Here is a 20215-nt window from a genome sequence, read left to right as displayed (position 1 = left end):
TACAACGACGTGCAGGTTTTTAGGTTAATTGGCTTGGTATAATTGTAAAATGTCCATAGTGTGTGTAGGATAGTATTAGTGTGCGGGGACCGCAGGTCGGTGTGGGCCTAAGGACCTGTTTCTGTGCCATATCTCTAATCTAACCTTGCTGCATTTTTTTTTACTGAAAGTTTACATTCCTTTCCAGGACTGCCGACACAACACAACTGGACCAAACTGTGAGCAGTGCTCCCCGGGTTTGTATGGCGATCCCAGCAGAGGGACTGCTGAGGACTGCAAACCCTGTGCCTGCCCACTGACTGTTCCCTTGAACAAGTAAGCCGGCTGCTGTTTCAATAGAAGACCATTTGAAGTGTTTTTTTCAGTGTTGTGCACAGCCTCTGGCCATCCCAAAGCATCAATCATTAAAGTATCCAATGATCCACAAGCAAAATCAACACTAATACTGGAGAATGTTTAAAAACCATTTAGACAAGCACATGGATAGGACTGGTTTAGAGGGATGTGGACCACAGATGGTGGGACTGGTGTAGATGGGGCATGTTGTACCATGAAAGAAAAACTAAACATGAAGGCTCCTGCTGGAAAATGGTGGGTCTTCTATCATTTTGGGCACTTCATGTGACCACCACTTACGTACCAAGTAGATGTAGTGTCAGCTGATATCCACTACACCCTACAGATGCCCCTGACTAAATCCATGAAGGGCACACATATTGATCCTATTCGATTCCTTGCTATGTATGAGATAGATTGTCCATCTAGTGCCAAGCCAGGTAGATCTGAGGCTGTGCTCCATTGATTTAAGGGAATACTTAACAAAGGAGCTGTGCGTCAGTCTGAATTGGACACAAATCACGCCCTTCTTCCATTTTGTGGAGGTTCAGATGTTTTTGTCACCTGTAACAATTCTAAAGCTGTTCTTTGTCTCTCCAGCTTCAGTCCCACTTGTTACTTAAACACAACGGGGGAACTTATTTGTGACCAGTGCCTGCCAGGCTACACAGGATCCAGATGTGAAAGGTAGGTTGGGGATGCTGGTGAGGGATTATTGTCATACCTTCAAGAGTGATAGGAGCAGAATTAGGCCATTCAGCCCATCAAGTCTACCTCACCATTCAGTCATGGCCGATCTATCTCCCCCTCTCAAGCCCATTCTACTGAATTCTCCCCATAACCCCTGACACCCGTACCAATCACAAATCTATCTACAGGGTGTATCTCTGCCATAAAATTATTTATTGACTTGGCCTCTGCAGCCTTCTTTGGCAATGAATTCCACAGATTCACCACTCTTTTATTCAAGTGAGATTAAGATAATGTTAGCTTTTAATTGAGTTAATTTGAGAGATTTAACTATTTTTGTTTTTTTAACCTGTCAAATTATGTTTCAATTTTTTAAACAATTTACATATTTTTAAAGTTTTTCAAATAGCAGAATAATTTTTATGGAAGCTTTCGAATATTTGTGAATTTTCTCAAATGCAAAAACAGTCAATTTTTGGCAGCTGGTTAAACAGGAGGTCTAACTGGCCACAGTTTAAAAGAATGAGGGGGGGGAACTTCATTGAAACCTATTGAATAGTGAAAGGTCGAGATAGCCACAGATGGCTGTTAAGGCCAAGTCAATGGATATCTTGACGGATTCTTGATTAGTATCGATAACCTACGAACCCACACGTCTTTGCGATGTAGGGGAGAAACCAGGATGCCCGGAGAAAACCCACGTGGTGACAGGGAGAACATACAAATGCCATATCATAGAAACATAGAAACATAGAAAATAGGTGCAGGAGTAGGCCATTCGGTCCTTCGAGCCTGCACCGTCATTCAATATGATCATGGCTGATCATCCAACTCAGTATCCTGTACCTGCCTTCTCTCCATACCCCCTGATCCCTTTAGCCACAAGGGCCACATCCAACTCCCTCTTAAATATAGCCAATGAACTGGCCTCAGCTACCTTCTGTGGCAGAGAATTCCAGAGATTCACCACTCTCTGTGTGAAAAATGTTTTTCTCATCTCGGTCCTAAAAGATTTCCCCCTTATCCTTAAACTGTGACCCCTTGTTCTGGACTTCCCCAACATCGGGAACAATCTTCCTGCATCTAGCCTGTCCAACCCCTTAAGAATTTTGTAAGTTTCTATAAGATCCCCCCTCAATCTTCTAAATTCTAGCGAGTACAAGCCGAGTCTATCCAGTCTTTCTTCATATGAAAGTCCTGACAACAACGCCCAAGGTCAGGATCGAGCCCAGGTCTCTGGACTTGAAACCTGCTTGGGCATTTGCTTCCAATTAACCTCTAGCAACAATAGTCTGTGCAGGGAGGAGGAGGAGACATATAACAAAGTGTACATTTTATTGAAACATACTTTGTGCATGGGACAACTTCCTCCTTACCCTGCACTTTTACAAAGAAGGCCCCTCTTCAGAATATAACCTGCACATCAACTCTTATTAAAAGCAGCCACAATGGATTAGCACATTATCAGGTAACATAATTATTCACACATCCTGGCCAAAAACACCCCAGAAAAGGTATGTGTGTCTGTTCATGGGCAAAGCATTAAATCAAAGGTTGCCTTGCAACAGATGTAGATTGGAAGTGAACCTTTGAGCCTATTGTAAATTTGTCTAGCATTTCGATGTTTCATTAAATTTTAAAATTCCCATTTCTTTCTTTCATAAAGCAGCATTTACAGATGTACAAATGAAAGCAGTACTTTTATATTGTAGTCTTGAACCCTGGAACACTTTTGTGCGTGCAGTCGCCATTTTAATGTATGGGAGATACTCGGTGTAGGGGGACTAATTTTCCTAAATCATCATAAGGTCATCAGGGATAAGAGTAGAATTAGGCCATTCGGCCCATCAAGTCTACTCCGCCATTCAATCATGGCTGATCTCTCCCCCTCCTAGCCCCATTCTCCTGCCTTCTCCCCATAATCTCTGACACCCGTACTAATCAAGAATCTATCTCTGCCTTGAAAATATCCACAGACTTGGTCTCCACAGCCTCCTGTGGCAAAGAAGTCCACAGATTCACCACCCTCTGACTCAATATATTTCTCTTCATCTCCTTGAGCCATGGGCCAGGAATTCTCGTGGTGAATCATGTCAAATGGCCCCACAGCTCATTGTCTCTTGCTTCTGCATAGGTGTGCTGATGGTTACTATGGCAACCCAACATCACCTGGACGTTCCTGTGAGCCATGTGACTGCAGCAACAACATCAACCTGTCAGTTCCTGGAAGCTGTGACCAGTTGACGGGGGAATGTCTGAAGTGCACCAGGAACACCGCAGGCAGACAGTGCGAGCAATGCGCAGGCGGATACTACGGAGATGCAGTAATTGCAAAAAACTGCAGCGGTAAGTACAAAGTAACATAAGGAACTGCAGACAAAATGTGTAGGAAGGAACTGCAGATGCTTGTTTACACCAAAGACAGACACTAGATGCAGGAATAACTCAGCGGACCAGGCAGCATCTCTGGAGAAAAGGAATGGGTGACATTTCAGGTCGACACCCTTCTTCAGACTGAGTGTCAGGGGAGAGGGAAACTAGAGGTGTGAAAAGACACAGAACAAATCAGAGCCAGCACTGATGACCTCAAAGAGCCAACAATGGTCTATTTATGGCTGTGCTGATTCTGGTTTACAAAAATGGACATAAAGTGCTGGAGTAACTCAGCGGATCAGGCAGGATATATCCAGGAACATTTTGGGTCGGGACCCTTCCTGGGACTGATAGTAGAGGGGGAAATAGCCTGATAGGTGACAGGTGGATACAGGTGATGGGGGGAGGTGTGTGTTTGGCAGATTGGTGGACAAAGGCCAGAGATGGGAAAAAGACAAAAGGCTGTGAGGTATAAGGAGCAAAGGTGAGAATAAGTGAGAAATGGGAAGTCAGTGGAAGAGGTATAGGTGGAAGGAGACGGGGGAAGGGGGAAGGGTTGTTGTTGGTTAGTTACCTAAATTTGCAGAATTCATTGTTCACCTCATTGGGTTGTAAACTACCCAAGTGGAATAGTGGATAATGTTCCTTCAGTTTGCGTGTAGCCTCACTCCAGCATTGTTTAATTGTATTATTTCTGAAACCCATTGAGGAGCCATAGAGCACAGAAACAGGCCGTTTTGCCCAACTTGCCCATGCTGGCCAAGATGCCCCATCTACACTAGTCAGCTCCTGCCCATTCCACAATACGATTTCCAAAAATCCTTCGGTCTTGAAGAGAATCCAGTAGCTGATGGAATTTGTTTACAAAGATTTTTAAATGTTAATCTTGCTGAGAAGGTACTCTGACAGAGAAAAAATTCAATGCCGAGAAATAAAGAGCTGACATTTTCAAGGATTTGAAGATTGAAAGATAAACCATTCTACTGATTCTAATCAAAATACTAAACCCAATGTCACCCACTCTCAAGAAGGACAGCATTTTGTATGGAGAATAATGTCTATTTGACAACTATTTTGGAGAAGGCGACTGACTGAAATGAATCTAGAAGCCTGTTTGGCTGATTTATTTGCCAGGATTTATCCGAAGAAAATTAGATTGTGTGCTCAACAGAAGTCCTTCTTCAAACAGCCTGTTGGCATGCGGTGCCATCTACAGGCAAAAGCAACAAGCTGCAAGCAGCTCTTCCCTGACATTGGATCAGCCTCTCAATTACTTACAGACCGTCTTTCCCATTGTATTTCAGCTTGTGACTGCAATGTGAACGGTTCCTACGGGGAGGTGTGTGACCTGCTAACTGGTTATTGCCAATGCAAGCACAACGTTCTGGGCCAGAAGTGTGACATGTGTCTGGTACGTATTTATGGTTTGAGTGAACTTTTACTTTTAGCAGGTATTCACGTCGCAGTTGTAGTCGACGCAGTGGCACAGCTGGTAAAGCTGCTGCCTCAAAGTGCCAGGGACCCAGATTCAATCCTACCATGGGTGCTGTTTGCATGTCCTCCCTGTGACCATGTGTTTTTTCTCCATGTGATCCGGTTTCCTCCCAGATCCCGTAGGTGTGCAGCTTTAGTAGGTTAACTGGCCTCTGTAAAATTGCCCTTAGTGTGTAGTGGTGGATGCAAAAGTGGAGATAACATAGAACTAATGTGAACGAGTGATTGATGGTTGGCATGGACTCGGTGGACTGAAGGGCCTGTTTCCAGGCTGCATCTTTCAATTCAGTTGAAAATGAAAATGCAGCAGTGTAGACATTTTTTTCCGCTTGGCACCAAGCTTGCAATAAGCTCAGAAAGGTCCACCAGTGGAACTGAAGTTCAACATACATCTTGCATTTAGCAGAGGCAACTGAGGACAAATTTGTACCGTAACATTTTAACACAGAAATTATTGCGATTCCATCTGTGAAGGAGGCCATTTGGCCCAGCAAGTCCTTGCCAGCCAAAAGTGGTGATATCCTGCTTAGATGATGGCACTTCTAGTCATTGGTGTGAACTCAGCCACACTTTAAATGCAATGAAGGCTCCTGCCTCCTACATGCATTCAGGCGATGATCCAGATCATCACAACCTTTCAGGTGAAAAGAGTCCGTAACATTGAACAAAACTGGGTATTTTAAATCACCTCGGGCTATCTAATCAGGTGAACATGATGAACAACAAACAGGAAGGTACAAGATACACAATTAATAAACCGGAACGTAAGCTTGATGGGAAAATGCAGACTAACTCCATAAGCAACTTTTTAACAAAATATCATCTTTCTGTTATTATTGAAATAAAAGTCAGATCACTAAATCTTTACATCACAACAAAAATGTCTAATTCATTTCTCACTTTGCAGTCCGGAGGATCAGCTGAAATATATTAACACCTCCCTTCAGTTTGTGATTTTTGTATGTTCTAATAGTGGAACTGATTTGATTTAATAATGAGGCGTTTTGACATAGCTTCAAGTGAGTCTCATTATGCATCGTTCTAAGCTTTTATTCATGTCAAGTTTTCGCATTCATGGAAAACAATAGCTACTTCAAAGAGGCTTCTTGGTTATAATTTTATGAAGTAGTTTAGATGTCACAGCTTCTGAAAGCAAAGCACAGCATCTAACTGGCAGTTACTCAGGTCCAGAATAATCTCTGGCAATCATTCGTATATCACCATTGTTTTTTCATTGTATACAGTAAGTAGCTCATATTTTATGTTTCATGTTCATAAATCATAGGAGCAGGAGGCCATTCAGCCCATTGAGTCTACTCCGCCATTTAATCACGGCTGATCTCCCTTTCTTTCTGAACCATATTCTGCTATCTTCTCCCCATAACCTTTGACACCACTATCAATTACAAATAGGTCGGGTGAGTGGGCAGATGCATGGCAGATGCAGTTTAATGTGGATTAATGTGAGGTTATCCACTTTGGTGGCATCAAGAGGGCAAATTATTATCTGAGTGGTGTCAGGTTAGGAAAAGGGGAGGTGCAACGAGACCTGGGTGTCTTCGTACATCAGTCATTGATAGTAAGCATGCAGGTACAGCAGGCAGTGAAGGAAGCTAATGGCATGATGGCGTTCATAGCTAGAGTATTTGAGTATAGGAGCAACGAGGTCCTTCTGCAGTTGTACAGTGCACCGGCGATACCACACCTGGAGTATTGTGTGCAGTTTTGGTCTCCTAATTTGAGGAAGGACATTCTTGCTATTGCGGGAGTGCAGCATAGGTTCACCAGGTTAATTACCAGATTGGCGGGACTGACATATGATGAAAGAATGGATCGACTGGGCTTATATTCACCGGAATTTAGAAGGATGAGAGGGTATCTTCTGGTAACATTTAAAATTATTAAGGGATTGGACACGCTTGACGCAGGAAAAATGTTCCCGATGTTGGGGGAGTCCAGTACCAGGGGTTACAGTTTAAGAATAAGGGGTAGGCCATTTAGGACTGAGGTGAGGAAAAACATTTTCACCCAGAGAGATGTGAATCTGTGGAATTCTCTGCCTCAGAAGGCAATGGAGGCCAATTCACTGCATGTTTTCAAACGAGAGTTAGATGTAGCTCTTAGGGCTAATGGAATCAAGGTATTATGGGGAAAAATCAGGAACGGGGTACTGATTTTGGATGATCAGCCATGATCATATTGAATGGCAGCATTGACTCGAAGGGCTGATTGGCCTACTCCTGCACCTATTTTCTTTGTTTCTATGTATGAGAAGGTCGCCCCTCAGGTTCCTATTAGGGTTTGGAAAATGGGCATAAAGCTAAAATGGTGTTTACACAGAGGGCTTAGGTTGAGTTTTGTTTAGAGATACAGAAAAAAAGCCCTTGGCTCACCGGGCCCACACCAACCGTTGATCACCCTTTCACACTCGTTCTCTGCCATTGCACTTTGTCGTACACTCCATTCACACTTGGGACCATTTACAGAGCCCAATTAAACAACAAACCCTCACCTCCTTGGGATGTGGGATGAAACCAGAGAACGAGTAAAACGAGGAGGCCACAGGGAGAACATGCAAACTCCACACAGACAGCACCCAAGGTCAGGATTGATCCTGGGTCTCTGACGCGGCGAGGCAGCAACTCTACCAGCTGCGCTGCTGTGCAGCCTAGGCTGTGGGACCATGCAATGTTGTGGTTGAAGGAAAATGGGATCAATAATTGAATTAGAGTAAAATTCCGAGCTACCAGGTAACAAGACTAATGTATTCTGCTTTAAATGGTCCTATTGCCACTGGCCTGATTGTTGGAGTGATTGCTTTTGTGCACCAAATGCCAATGCCATGAGCTTTATTCACTGGTTCATCACTCTCCATTACTTTGTGTGTTCAACAGGAGCGTTATTAGTGTTCATTATTTCCAGCATATTTGCTCATTGTTAGCGGGAAGCATCTTATGCTGCAGCAATGTTGATTTTTCTGGGTCAGTTGGAATCCGTTTTTATCAGTCGATTTACTCCTGCGGCTAAAACCAGAATCTGAAAAGTGGTGTGAAAATTGTGCTTCAGAGTCAATTTAAAAAGAATATTATCATTAATGTTTAGTACCGAGGGAGCTGCTAACCAGCTGTTGCGCACACGTCTAAAACTATGCTGTCTCCTGTGTGCATGTTTTAGCAAATTGTTCAGGTAGCTCTGGCTTCTGCACTGTTGCCTGACCGACACTCTTACTGTTGCCAACAGCATGGGTATTTTGGCTTGAGCACGGGACTAGGCTGCAGCCCCTGTAACTGCAGCTTGTTGGGCGCAATCTCTGAGGACTGCAGCGAGGGCGGGCAGTGCCGCTGCGGGCCGGGCGTGAGTGGCGACAAGTGTGACCGCTGCACGCGCGGCTTTTACAGCTTCCAGGATGGCGGATGCACACGTAAGTGTTTGAAATATCTTATGAAGCACACATTGTAAGTCTCACTTTCTCATTTGCCTTTTTGGCCTCGAGCAACAATGCGTAAATTCATTTAAATAGCTCTTCCGATTAGGATTTGTGGATTGTTAGACAGCAAGGGATCTAAGGAAAATGGAATAAGTTAGACATGAGGTGATGCAGCACAGAAACAGTCCCTTCAGCACATTGAGTTAATGCTGAACCACCCATTAACACTGGTCATAAAGTCATAAGGCATCGGAGTAGAATTAGGCCATTTAGCCCATCAAGTTTACTCCAGCATTCAATAATGGCTGGTCTATCTTTCCCTCCTAACCCCATTCTCCTACCTTCTCCCCATAACCTCTGACACCCGTACTAATCAAGAATCTATCTAAGTCTGCCTTAAAAACATCCTGACTTGGCCTCCACAACCTTCTATGTCAAAGAATTCCACAGTTTCACCACCTTCTGACTAAATAAGTTTCTCCTCATCTCCTTTCAAAAGAAAATATTTTAATTTTGAATTCTTCATTCTTCTCTTTCCCTCCATGCATGGGAAAGGATTTGAAGTAGAGCAGCGATAATATGGTTGAAAGGAAGAAACTGGAGAGGCAAAGCCTTTCTTCTACCTACCATGTTCGGGCTACAGAGACTGTTTCTTTGAGTTATAGCGACATAGTCATTCAGCATGGCAACAGGCCCAGAAGCCTAACTTGCCCACACCGACCAACATGCCTCATCAACACTGTGGATGAGCTTGAGGCTCAGTTAGAGATTGGTAGGTACGATGTTGTGGGAATTACAGAGACATGGCTGTAAGAGAAGAGCTGGGAACTGAATATTCAGGGGTATACGGCCTATCGAAAAGACAGACAGATGGGCAGAGGGGGTGGGGTGGTTCTGTTGGTAAGGAATGAAATTTAGTCTCTTGTGAGGGGTGACAGAATCAGAAGATGTAGAGTAATTGTGGATAGAACTGAGAAATTGTAAGGGTAAAAATACCCTAATGGGAGTTATCTACAGCCCCCAAACAGTAGGCTGGAGATTAAAATTATCATGTAACAAAGGTAATGCTATGGAGGTTATGGGAGATTTCAACATGCAGGTATACTGGGAAAATCAGGTTGGTACTGGACTCCAAGAAAGGGTGTTTGTGGAGTGCCTCTGAGTTGGATTCTTAGAGCAGATTGTACTGGAGCCTACCAGAGAGAAGGCAATTCTGGATTTAGTGTTGTGTCATGAACCGGATTTGATAAAAGGAATTCAAGTTAAAGGAACCATTAGGAGATAGTGACCATAATATGATAAGTTTTAATCTGAAATTTGACAAGGAGAAGGTAAAATCGGAAGTGTCAGTAATGCAGTTGAACAAAGAGGACTATGGAGCCATGAGGGAGGAGCTGGCCAAAGTTGACTGGAAAGGGACCCCAGCAGGGATGACAGTGGGACAGCAATGGCAGGTATTTCTGGGAATAATACTGAAGGTGCAGGATCAGTTCATTCCAAAGAGGAAGAAAGATTCTAAGGGGAGTAAGAGGCAACCGTGGCTAACAAGGGAAGTCAAAGACAGTATAAAAATAAAAGAGAAGGCTTGTAACATAGCAAAGACGAGGGGGAAGCCCAGCATTGGGAAACTTAAAGATCAACAGAGGGTAACTAAAAAGGCAATATGGGAGAAAAGATAAAGAACAAAGGTGCTAGCCAAGAATACAAAGGAGGATAGTAAAAGCTTCTTTAGGTATGTGAAGAGGAATAAATTAGTAAAGGCAAATGTTGGTGCCTTTAAGACAGACACAGGTGAATTTATTATGGGGAACAAGGAAATGGCAGACGAGTTGAACAGGTACTTTGGTTCTGTCTTCACTAAAGAAGACACAAACAATCTCCCAGATGTACTAGGGGACAGAAGAACTAGGGTGATGGAGGAACTGAAGGCGATTCACATTAGTCAGGAAATGGTCTTGGGTAGACTGATGGGACTGAAGGCTGATAAATCCCCAGGGCCTGATGGTCTGCATCCCAGGGTACTTAAGGAAGTGGCTCTTGGAATCATGGACGCATTGGTGTTCATTTTCCAACGTTCCATAGATTCAGGATCAGTTCCTGTGGATTGGAGGGTAGCTAATGTTATCCCACTTTTCAAGAAAGGAGGGAGAGAGAAAGCAGGGAATTATAGACCAGTTAGCTTGACATCTGTGGTGGGGAAAATGCTGGAGTCGGTTATCAAAGATGTAATAGCGGTGCATTTGGATAGCAGTAACAGGATTGGTCCAGGTCAGCATGGATGTACGAAGGGGAAATCATGCTTGATTAATCTTCTGGAATCTTTTGAGGATGTAACTAGGAAAATGGACACGGGAGAGCCAGTGTACCTGGACTTTCAGAAAGCCTTTTATAAGGCCGCACACAGGAGGTTAGTGGGCAAAATTAGAACACATGGTATTGGAGGTAGGGTATCGACATGGATGGAAAACTGGTTGGCAGACAGGAAACAAAGAGTAGGGATTAACTGGTCCCTTTCAGAATGGCAGGCAGTGACTAGTGGGGTACCGCAAGGCTCGGTGCTGGAACCGCAGCTATTTACAATAAACATTAATGATTTAGATGAAGGAATTAAAAGTAACATTAGCAAATTTGCAAATGACACAAAGCTGGGTGGCAGTGTGAACTGTGAAGAGGATGTTATGAGGATGCAGGATGATTTGGCCAGGTTGGGTAAGTGGGCAGATGCATGGCAGATGCAGTATAATGTGGATAAATGTGAGGTTATCCACTTTGGTGGCAAGAACAGGAAGGCGGATTATTATCTGAATGTTAATTTGAATGAATCTGAATGTTGTCAGTTTAAGGAAAGGGGTGATGCAACGAGACCTGGGTATCCTTGTACATCAGTCACTGAAAGTAAGCATGCAGGTACAACAGGCAGTGAAGAAAGCGAATAGCATGTTGGCCTTCATAACAAGATAAGTTGAGTATAGGAGCAAAGTGGTCCTTCTTCAATTGTACAGGGCCATGGTGAGACCACAGCTGGAATATTGTGTGCAGTTTTGGTCTAATTTGAGGAAGGACATTCTAGCTATTGAGGGAGTGCAGCGTAGGTTCACCAGGTTAATTCTCGGGATGGCGGTACTGTCATATGATGAAAGAATGGAGCAACTGGGCTTGTATTCACTGGAATTTGGAAGGATGAGAAGGGATCTTATAGATACATATAAAATTATTAAGCGATTGGACACGCTTGATGCAGGAAACATGTTCCCGATGTTGGGGGAGTCCAGAACCAGGGGCACAGTTTAAGAATAAGGGGTAGGCCATTTAGAACGGAGACCATGAAAAACGTTTTCACACAGAGAGTTGTGAATTTGTGGAATTCTCTGCCACAGAAGGCAGTGGAGACCGATTCACTGGATGGATTCAGAAGAGAGTTAGATAGAGCTCTTAAGGCTAGTCAAGGGGTATGGAGAGAAGACAGGAATGAGGTACTGATTGTGGATGATCAGCCATGATCACATTGAATAGTGATCATGGCTTGAATAGCCTACACCTGCACCTATTTTCTATTTATCTATGTAACCTTGGATGCCCTTACTCCTCAAAAACCTAACAATCTCCACTTTAAAAATGCCCAATGACTGACCTCCACAGCCATATATGGCAATTAATTCCACAGATTTACCACCCTCTGATTAAAGAAACCCCTCCTCATCTCTTTCCTAAGGAACATCCTTTAATTCTGAGACCTCTGGTCCTAGACTCTCCCAATAGTGGAAACATCCTCTCCACATCCACTCTATCCAGGCCTTTCACTATCCGGTAAGTTTCAATGAGATTCCTCCTCATCCTTCTAAACTCCAATGAGTAGAGGCCCAGTTTCATCCAACACTCATCACATACTAATCCACTAATTTCTGGGATCATTCTCGTAAACCTTCTCTGGACCCTTTCCAGAGCCAGCACATCCTCCCTCAGATATGGGACCCAAAATTCCATACAATACTCCAAATATGGCCTGACCAGCACCTTATAGAATCTTGGCATTACATCCCATTACACAAGGTGTAAGGTCAGCCAATGTTCTGGACAGGGGAGCAGTCCTGAAGTGAAGAAATAACAATTAGTTGAAGGCTGCAGAGAGAGATTGTGGATGAGTGAGGCTATGGAGACATTTGAAATCACAAGCCTGAATTTTAAAATTATATAAATGTTTAACCACCACCACCTCCAGAGCAGCAAGCATGAAGTGGTGGGTAAACTAAGATGCAGGCTGCGAGCTTTGAATAATAAGTTCATGAATGCTAAGTGTGCAGTAGTGCTGTATGTATGCTTGTCATGTATGTATCAAATCATGAGAGGAATAGATCGAGCAGACCCACAGAATCTCTTGCCCAGAATAGGGAAATCGTGAACCAGAGGACATAGGTATAAAGTGAAGGGGGCAAGATTTAATAGGAACCAGAGGGGTAATTTTTCACAAAAAGTGTGGTGGGTGTATGGAACTATCTGCCGGAGCTGGTAGTTGAGGCAGGCACTATCGCAATGTTTTAAGAAACATTTAGACAGATACATGGATAGGACGGGTTTAGAGGGATATGGGCCAAACACAGGTAGGTGGGATTAGTGTAGATGGGACATAATGGTCAGTGTGAGTGAGTTGGGCCGAAGGGCTTGTTTCCACACTGTATGACTCTATGACTACACTGTATTAACAAAAGCATTGATTAATTTCAATTTAATTGGGGCGGCACAGTGGTGCAATGGTAGAGCTGCTGTCTCACAGCGCCAGGAACCCGGGTTCAACCTCGGGTGCTGTCTGTGTAGAGTTTGTACTTACTTCCTGTGTCTGCATGGGTTTCCTCCGGGTGCTCCGTTTTCCTCAATCATTTCATAATTCGTGTGGGATTGTAAATTAGCTGGTTTCTATACATTGCCCCTAGTGCAAGGACTGATAGCGTGAGCCACTGGTCACATCGATGGCGGCATGGACTCAGTGGGCTGAAGGGCTTGTTTCCATGCTAAATCTCTTAACTTAAACTTAAACTGCTTGGTGCCTTTTCAAATAAATGGGCTAATTGCATTGTTATAATCTCAGCTGGAACTTCATATTAAACATGGAATAATATTGCATATCGACTAATGGTGCTGAATAAAAATTGGTCGGAGTATTGCACAGTCATGCCAAATTAAATGCTGAAGTGTAATGTTTAAGAAATCTTCTTGGCAAGTGTGAAGTGAAAGACTGATTCCTTCAAGATCCCAATGTGTTTCTGCTGCAGCTTGTGACTGTGCCTACACTCAGAACAATTGTGCATCGGACACTGGCCAGTGTATCTGCCCACCCCACACCGAGGGAGAGAAATGTGAAAGGTGTGAGACCAACTACTGGGGCCATGACCCTGGAAGTGGGTGTCAGGTACTGTAAGAAAAATGCTTTCCACTCGACAGCAAGACATCGCTCCAAATGCTTTTATTCTTTTCATCAGTGCCATCGTTAATGGTGTACCGATTCATTATTAATCTTTTGTAATAGTGATCACAGAACATAGATCAGTCCACCATAGGAAGGGTCCGAGTCTGAGACTGAAGAAGGGTTCCGAACCAAAAAGTTACCAATCCTTTTTCTCATGAGATGTTGACCCGCTGAGTTAGTCCAGCACTTTATGTCTAACATAGGAATATGCCGTTTGGCCCACAATGTCTGCACCGAACATGATGTCAAGTTAAACTAATCTCCTCTGCCTGCATGATGGGCGATGACCCTCCATTCCCTGCATATCCATGTGCCTATCCAAAACCTCCTAAATGTCACTAACGTATTTGCCTCTATCACCACTCTTGGCAGCGTGTTCCAGGTACTACTACCCGCTGTGGGGAAAAAAACAAGTTGCCCCGCACTTCTCCTTTAAACTTTGCCCCTCTCACCTTAAAGCTGTGCCCTCTCAATAAAACCAATTGTATTTGAATGTGATTGAACACTGTTTGGTGCCCATACAATCACTCTAGTGTGCAGATGAATATGCTGGTAATGATTAGATAATGTTCCTAAGAGGCGATGAGTTCACCTGCAAAACGACATGCCCTCAATGGAATTGGATATCAAATGCAAAGTGGCCAGATCACATTGTAAATTTAACATAAGCAATTGAGGACAAGGCTCTACCTCATTAAACCAAACTGCTTCTACTTCCCCCTACCCCTCCCCTTGCTGTTCCCCCGTCCACGTCCCCATCCCCCTTCATCCACTCAGTTGGTTCACCAGTTCCACAGTTCACAACCATGTATCCCTCTTTGGACCACACCGTCCCTAGCCAACGATCAGCCAATCCGGGAACCTCCCAGCCTGAGGCCATCTGTTGCCATCACTGATTTAGCCGGGTCTGTTCTTGCTTCCAGTTCCTGCCACAATCAGCCCGTAGAAGGTCCCGACCCGAAATGGCACCTATCCACTTTCTCCAGAGATGCTGCCTGAAGTGTGGGTTGTGAGACATCGATAGCCTTGTATACACATCCCATATTCACTATTTACATGTTAACCCCAGTGAAAGTAAAACTAGAGAAAATTTACAAGCAATTAGTTTAGCATGAGTCATAAAAAGAAATGGCGATGCTATTATCGCTCACTGTTATAATGGCTAATATCTGGCAGTACCTTTGGATTAAGCAAATGTGCAATTAAATATAGTAATCCAGATGTTGCTGCCAGTGGTTCCTTGTTTCTCCATCAGATGTGCTATTTCCTGCTGTTCCTTACGCATCCTTTTTATTTTATGCAAGCTGCAATTGAAATGGATTTATCGGCGTTATACATAGAACGCACAAAAGTACAGCACCCGAACAGGCCCTCTGGCCCTCAAAGTCTACGCCGAACATGCCATTGAGACCAACTCTTATATAACCATATAACCATATAACAATTACAGCACGGAAACAGGCCATCCTGGCCCTATATGCCTGCAGATAATCCATATTTCTCCATTCCCTGCATATTCATTTCCCACCTAAAAGTATTTCAAATGCCACTATTGTATCTGCCTCCACCAGCAGCCATCGCAGCATGTACCATGCACTCGCCACTCTCTGTGTAAAATAAAAAATACCCTGCACATCTCCTTTAAACTTTGCTCCTTTCAACTTAAAGCTATGCAGTAATGTATTTGATATTTCCATCCTGGGGAAAAAAGATTCTAACTGTCCATTTTATCAATGCCTCATTGTTTTATATACTTCTATCAGGTCTCCCTTTAATCTCTGGAATTACAAGAAAATTAATTCAAGACTGTCTAACCTCTCCCTGCCCCCCAATTCAGACATCGTTCTCGTAAACCTTCACTGCACCTTCTCCAAACTCTTCACGTCCTTTCTGTAACGGGGTGACCAGAACAGCACGCAATACTCCAAATAAGGCCTAGCCTATAAAGCTGTATCAGGACTTCCTGACTCTTATACTCAATGCCCCAGCCAAGAAGGCAAGCACTCTACCTACTTGTGCTGCCACTTTCATGGTGTTATGGACTTGGAACCCAAGGTCCCTCTGTGCATCAATGCGGTTAAGCTTCTTGTCATTTATTGTATATTTTCCTCTTACTTCATTTTCTCATTTTCAGCCCTGTAACTGCAGTGTGATGGGTTCCGTTGGTGTCGGGTGTGATGTGATGGATGGTCACTGCCTTTGTAAAGAGGAATTCAGTGGAGAAAAATGCAGTGCATGTGCAGTTGGATACAGGAATTATCCACAATGTATTGCATGCAAGTGCGATCCCAGAGGAACTACGCCGGAAATGTGTGACCTGGCGCGAGGAGTTTGCAGTTGTGAGGAACACACTGGGCTCTGTCCCTGTAAGGTACATGGTCATCCACATATCTCTGTCCCCCAGTGAGAATTTCCAAACTTATTCTCCTTCTCTAGCACCTCCCCAGAGGGATGTCCTGCTGAGGCTTTATAAGGCACTGGTCAGACAGCGTTTGGTGTATTGTGAGCAGGTTTGGACCCTATATCTGAGGAAGGATGTGCTGGCTTTGGAAGGGGTCCTGAGGAGATTTAAGAGAATGATCACAAGAATGATTGGGTTAACTTATGATGAGCACTGGGCCTGTACTCGCTGGAGTTTACAAGAATGAGGGAGGATCTCATTAAAACTTGCCAAATATGCACCATTTTCAACCAACCTCATTATTTTCCCAGTATTTAATAGTTTGTAGAATCATATAGAATCCAATAGGATGTACAGCACCGACCAAGGCCATTCAGACCGGCTACCACATGCTGGCAGTTTTCTTCTTCACCTGCATTTTAGTGCAATTCATCTTTTTGTCTAAACGTACCACAATAACCCTGTCAGTTGTTTGTCTTTTCTGGTCCATGAACTTTAACAACATAAATTTATTTTTTGCCCTTTTCCACCCTCCATTCTGTTTTCCAACCCAGACTTTGCAGTTTTATAAATCAAACGTAGCAGAATAATGAGTAAAGGGCGTGTGGTGTTGAGGGAAGTAAACCCACATTGATTTATTGAGAAATCTGAGTGTTGTGTGAACCTTTATTTCAGGGAGGTGTTTCTGGTATCCGTTGCAATGAATGCAAGGCTGGATCTTTTGCTCTCAATCTTCGCAACCCGGAAGGCTGCAGTCGCTGTTGCTGCTCCGGCGTGTCTGATTCCTGCTCAGAACTCCATGGACTGGTCAGAGTTCCTGTAAGTGCAAACCTCCTAACTGACGAGTAAAGTCAGCCCCTGTGAATTGTGACTATCCTGAAATAAGCAACTTTTAAAAGCAGAAACAATGAACTGCAGATGCTGGTTGACGCAAAAGGACACAAAGTGCCGGAGTAACTCAGCAGGTCAGGCAACATCTCTGAAAAGCATGGATAGTTGATGTTTCGGGATTGGGACCTTTCCTGACAATCGGTGCTGACCTGAAAAATCACCGAGCTATGTTCTCCAGAGATGTTACCTGACCCGCTCAGTTATTCCAGCACTTTAGAAACATAGAAAATAGGTGCAGGAGTAGGCCATTCGGCCCTTCGAGCCTGCACCGCCATTCGATATGATCACGGCTGATCATCCAACTCGGTATCCTGTACCTGCCTTCTCTCCATACCCCCTGATCCCTTTAGCCACAAGGGCCACATCTAACTCCCTCTTAAATATAGCCAATTAACTGGCCTCAACTACCTTCTGTGGCAGAGAATTCCACAGATTCACCACACTCTGTGTAAAAAATGATTTTCTCGTGCCAATTGTGCCAATTTTTTTAAGCATCTCTGCAAAATATTTGAATGAGACAAAATGTTGACAGAAAATATATAAACACAGCCTTATTTTGTAGACGAAAAGTAGCAGATGTGCATATCATAGTCATAGGGTCATACAGCACGGAAACAGGCCTTTTGGGTCAACTTGCCCATGCCATCCAAAATGCCCCATCTACACTAGTCCCACCTGCCCGCATTTGTTCCATATCCCTGTAAACCTTTCCAATCCATGTACCTGTTCAAATGCCTTTTAAATGTTCCTTGCTGTTGGTGTCACTCTATAAACTGCTTAAGCTGTTTAAGGGCCTACCAAGTTTAATTTATACATTTTATTTTTAAAAGTTTTGTCATCTTTTTGTAATAAAAATTCTGAAAAATTGAACATTTTATTTTTTATTTTTTGAGGTGCACGTAACCCATCCCAGCAGATACCATCACAAAGAAAGCTTTATCTATAACTAGCCCAAGTGCAGACCCGTTGGATCTGCTCCCCCAATGGTGTGATCCCCCAACCCAATATTCCACCATGCACCCGTCTCCTCCAACAGAACTGAAGCCGTTCCCAAATGTAAGATTCCAGCACTCCCCTGCCTCCCTCAGCAGTGGATTGAAAAAAAAATCCAATTGCACCTTCCCTGCCTGCTGCAGCAGTTCCAATTGCAATACCAATTGGCCCCATCTCCTCCCCCTCCTGTTGAAGCACTTGCTGTGATATCCCATTGACGTGAATAGTTCAGAGTGTTCCTGTCTTGCAACTTTGTTTTGAAGTGTGTTGGAAGCTGATAGGAAGGAGCAGCGAATCAAAAGGAAGAAAGGCAGCCGGAGCCGGACGGACCGACGGCAGGCGGCAGCCACAGACTTTGACATCTGCGAGCATCGGATAGAGTATCGGGCACGATCAAAAGGCAGGAAGGGATAGCCAGAGTTTTTAAAAGTATAGAGTAGATATGGTGATAGATGAAGCCGTTCTCAAAGGTAGATTCCAGCACTGCCCTGCCTCCCTCAGCAGATAGATCAAATGGATAGCAGTGAAAAGTTCAGATGCAACTTTGTTTCGAAGTGTGTTGGAAGCTATGATAGCAAGTTTATTTTTGAAATACTTGGGGGTGGGGGGAGAAGGATTTGATAGTACTTCAACACGACGAAAGATAGGAGATACTTAGAAAAGAAAAGATATAGATAGATCTCGGAGAGATCTGGATTGGGCGATATGATAGATAGTACATGCAAATGGATCCATTCCGATTGGACATCTGCGAGCATCGGCCATTCCGATTGGACATCTGCGAGTATCGGGCACGAATCAAAAGGCAGGAAGGGATCCGTACGGCAGGCGGTCGGATGGGGCCAGAGTTTTAAAAGTAGATAGATAGATAGATAGATAGATAGATAGATAGATAGATAGATAGATAGATAGATAGATAGATAGATAGATAGATAGATGTCTTTCAGTATTCAGCCAGAACTAATTGAACTGAAAAAAAAGTAATGAAACCTCAGAATTTGAATATTACTTGATATTTATTGATAAATAGCAATGTGTATTTCAATTATTGTCCAGAAGTAGAAAGGTGATTTAACAATTTCCCGTTTTACACATTTATTCCATGTACATAATTTGTATTTTTTGGCAAGAACATACTTCAATTTTGATTTTGCTTAATTCCCAAAGATGGCTGAGTTGAGTAGGATACCTGAAATTCAGATGATTCTGTGAAGTTATTTTACTATTGCCAGTCAAACCCTATCTTAGCTTACAATGGATAAATCTATTCACCGTTGTATGTGCTGATGTGATAATGGCTCCTGAAAATTACCAGGACCTAGAGTGTGATAAAAAGATCATGCAATTATTATAGTTATGTTATGCATCAACTAACAGTTTCCTTTCTCTCTCTTTCCCTATAACGACATGCCTTTGCATACTTGTATCTCTATAGCTGACCGTGACATCCAGCCAACTGATAATGCATGTCTTCAGTCAAGCCAATATGACTGGTACAACAGAGAACATCTCTCAGCTTCCAGATATCTTGCAGGCTACTGCACTGGTACAGAAACACTCTCAAACAGGACCATATTACTGGGCAGCACCTGCTCTGTTCACAGGAGACAAGGTGAGAGGTGTAAATGCAAAACGTATTAAGATGAACATTGTTCGGTATTAATCGTGATGCAAATTTATAAGAACCCACAAGATAGTAAATTAGTAGGGGGGGGGGGGGGGGGGCACATTGGCAGAATGGTAGAGTTGCTGCCTTACAGCACCTGAGAGACGGGTTTGATCCAGACTACTGGTGGTGTCTGTATGGAGTTTGTACATTCTCCCTGTGACCGCGTGGGTTTTCTTGGGGAGCTCCGGTTTCCTCCCACACTTGAAAGACGCACAGGTTTGTAGGTTAATTGGCTTTGGTAAAAATTGTAAATTGTCCCTAGTGTGTAGGATACAGGTAGTACACAGGGATCGTTGGTCAGCACGAACATGGTGGGATGAAGGACCTGTTTGTGCGCTGTATCTCCAAAGTCTAAAGTAAAGTTTAGCAAATAAAATGTTATTCTCTTGGAAACAACTAGTTATGGAATTGATCAAATGCTGATTTAGTCATTCTGCTGTTGGTGACTGTGCCTTCCAATACACAAACTCTGAGCTCTGG

The 20215-nt window shown here is 43.5% G+C and overlaps 1 protein-coding gene across 1 annotated transcript in view; it reads left to right on the top strand.

Moving 5' to 3' along the window:
- Positions 1-20215, top strand: part of lama1 (laminin, alpha 1) — a 273548-nt gene that overhangs the window by 118562 nt on the left and 134771 nt on the right. The window contains exons 17-25 of the mRNA XM_055633912.1: positions 188-315; positions 937-1023; positions 3161-3372; positions 4704-4810; positions 8134-8314; positions 13588-13724; positions 15916-16152; positions 16858-17001; positions 19502-19678. Coding sequence (XP_055489887.1) covers positions 188-315; positions 937-1023; positions 3161-3372; positions 4704-4810; positions 8134-8314; positions 13588-13724; positions 15916-16152; positions 16858-17001; positions 19502-19678 — 1410 coding nt within the window. The remainder of the gene's footprint in view (positions 1-187; positions 316-936; positions 1024-3160; positions 3373-4703; positions 4811-8133; positions 8315-13587; positions 13725-15915; positions 16153-16857; positions 17002-19501; positions 19679-20215) is intronic.

Source organism: Leucoraja erinacea, chromosome 4, assembly GCF_028641065.1.
Source record: "Leucoraja erinacea ecotype New England chromosome 4, Leri_hhj_1, whole genome shotgun sequence".
Lineage (NCBI taxonomy): Eukaryota > Metazoa > Chordata > Chondrichthyes > Rajiformes > Rajidae > Leucoraja > Leucoraja erinaceus.
This window is presented reverse-complemented; position numbering and strand designations above follow the sequence as displayed.